The sequence below is a fragment of the Orycteropus afer genome, unplaced genomic scaffold (genome assembly GCF_000298275.1).
Source record: "Orycteropus afer afer isolate SDZICR_OR568_19922 unplaced genomic scaffold, OryAfe1.0 scaffold00831, whole genome shotgun sequence".
Lineage (NCBI taxonomy): Eukaryota > Metazoa > Chordata > Mammalia > Tubulidentata > Orycteropodidae > Orycteropus > Orycteropus afer.
The window spans coordinates 572,483-574,525 of NW_006922418.1; the positions used below are offsets into that span (position 1 = coordinate 572,483).

Here is a 2,043-nt window from a genome sequence, read left to right on the forward strand (position 1 = left end):
TGGCCCCTAGCTGCCCTTCAGGTCTAGAATTGAACCCACGCCTGTGGCTTCCTGCCAAACAATAGACAGGCTCCTTGGAGATAACAATCATGGGAGACTAGAAGGGCTGTTAATGCACAGGGAGACAGCTCAGGGGGGAAGGAGTGCAGGGGGGAAGAGGTAACTATCGGGAGAAAGTAGGAGGGGAACTGTCGTAAATTGTTGTCAATGTCATGAGACAAAGTGTATGTGAACTGCTGTATGGAAAGTGAATTTGCTCTGTAAATTTTTACCCAAATCACAATTAAAAAATAAAAAAAGAGTAAATGTCAAATTCAATACCATGAAAGAGGATCCCAAATGCAATGTCACTCTATGAGAGCAAGGGATTTGACTTGTTCATCACTATAACCTCAATTCCTAGAAAAGTGCCACATGCATAAAAATACTTGTTTAATGACCACAATGAGATACCACCTCACACTCACTAGGATAGCTATTAACTTTTGTTAATGGAATATAAGAAGTGCTGGACAGAGGTGTGGAGAAATTGCAACCTTCATGAATTGCTGGTGGGAAGGCAAAATTGTGTGATTGTTGTAGAAAATAGAATGGTAGTTCACAAAAAAATAAGCATAGAATTACCTTTTGGTCCAGCAATTCTGCTTGTATGCATATACTCAAAAGAATTGAAAGCAGGAATTCAAAGTGATATGTATACACCAATATTCATTGCAGCATTATTCACAATAGCCAAAAGATAGAAACAGTGCAAGAATTTAAAAAAAAAATGACTATATACATAAAATAAAACATTACTCAGACATAAAGAGAAATGAAGTTTTGATACATGCTAAACCTTGGATAAAACTTGAAAACTATCCTAAGTGAAATAAGCCAGACACAAAAAACAAATATTATATGATCTCACTTATATGAAATATTTATAACAGGGAAATGCAGAGAGAGAGAGAATAGATTAGTGATTACTAGGGGCTGGAGGCAGTGGATAATAGGGAGTTACTGTTTAGTGAGTACAAGACTTTCTGCTTCATGTGATGAAAAAGTTGTGGGAATAAATAGTTGTGATGCTTGCATAACACTGTGGATGTGATTAGTGCCACTGAACTGTACACTTAAAAATGGGTAAAGTGACAAATTTCATATTTTATTTTGCTACAATAAACATTTTTTAAATAAATTATTGAATGAAATAATTGATTAACCAGGAGAATGTTGTGGGTAATCAGAGCATGGTGTTCTGAAAAGAATTCTTGGCCAATAATCTCCTGAAATGGAATGGTTTCTCACCTGGCAACAGTAGAGCCAGGAAGGAGTGTAGATCTCCAAGAGGTAGCTACAGCTTGAGAAGCATCCTTTATCCTAGGGATAGAGCCTTGTCTCCTTCCATAACCAGAGGACTTGGATATCACTGAATTTTCCAACTTGCTACTTCCTTTCCCCAACATTCAAAGAGAATAAAGGCCAAAGCCAAGTTTTTGTTTGACTACACCCAATGGAGTGGTTTGGCCAAGCAGCATAAAAATCATTCCCCCTGTCTTCAGCTTCTATTCCAAGATCTATCCCTTAATTGTTTTTCCCTATTCAAAACCGCTGGCCATCAGAGGTAGGAGACTTCTTAGCTATTGGCTTCAACTTTTAGTCTTCCCCCTCACATACTCTGACACCGTATAGCTGGCCACTTCATCCTTAGCAGCAGAGTTTCTGGTTTTCCCTAATCTGTCACTTTGATTAACTCTCCATTCAAATCCTTTCTCTTTTATTTGTTTTAGATACCTGCAGCAGAAAACAACCCTTTCCTTGTTGGCATGCACTATTGGTACTCCAGCCACAGTAGTCGGAACCAGCACTGCAATGTTTGTCGTGAAAGCATTCCTGCCTTATCTAGAAATATTATCATCTGTGAAGGTACTTTCCTGATTCCTTTATGAAGTGGAGCTCGTTGGGTGGAAATAGGGGTGAAGGAACTCATATGGTTTTAATGTCATTGACTCACACTAGGTGTGATGTGTGAGGTTAAGACTGAGAAAATGAGATGGGAGG

At 38.5% G+C, this 2,043-nt stretch overlaps 1 protein-coding gene across 1 annotated transcript in view; it reads left to right on the forward strand.

Annotated features, from left to right (window-relative positions):
- The window catches only part of DGKK (diacylglycerol kinase kappa), a 436,632-nt gene that overhangs the window by 277,484 nt on the left and 157,105 nt on the right, over positions 1–2,043 (forward strand). The window contains exon 5 of the mRNA XM_042783287.1: positions 1,773–1,908. Within this exon, the coding sequence (XP_042639221.1) occupies positions 1,773–1,908 (136 nt within the window). The remainder of the gene's footprint in view (positions 1–1,772; positions 1,909–2,043) is intronic.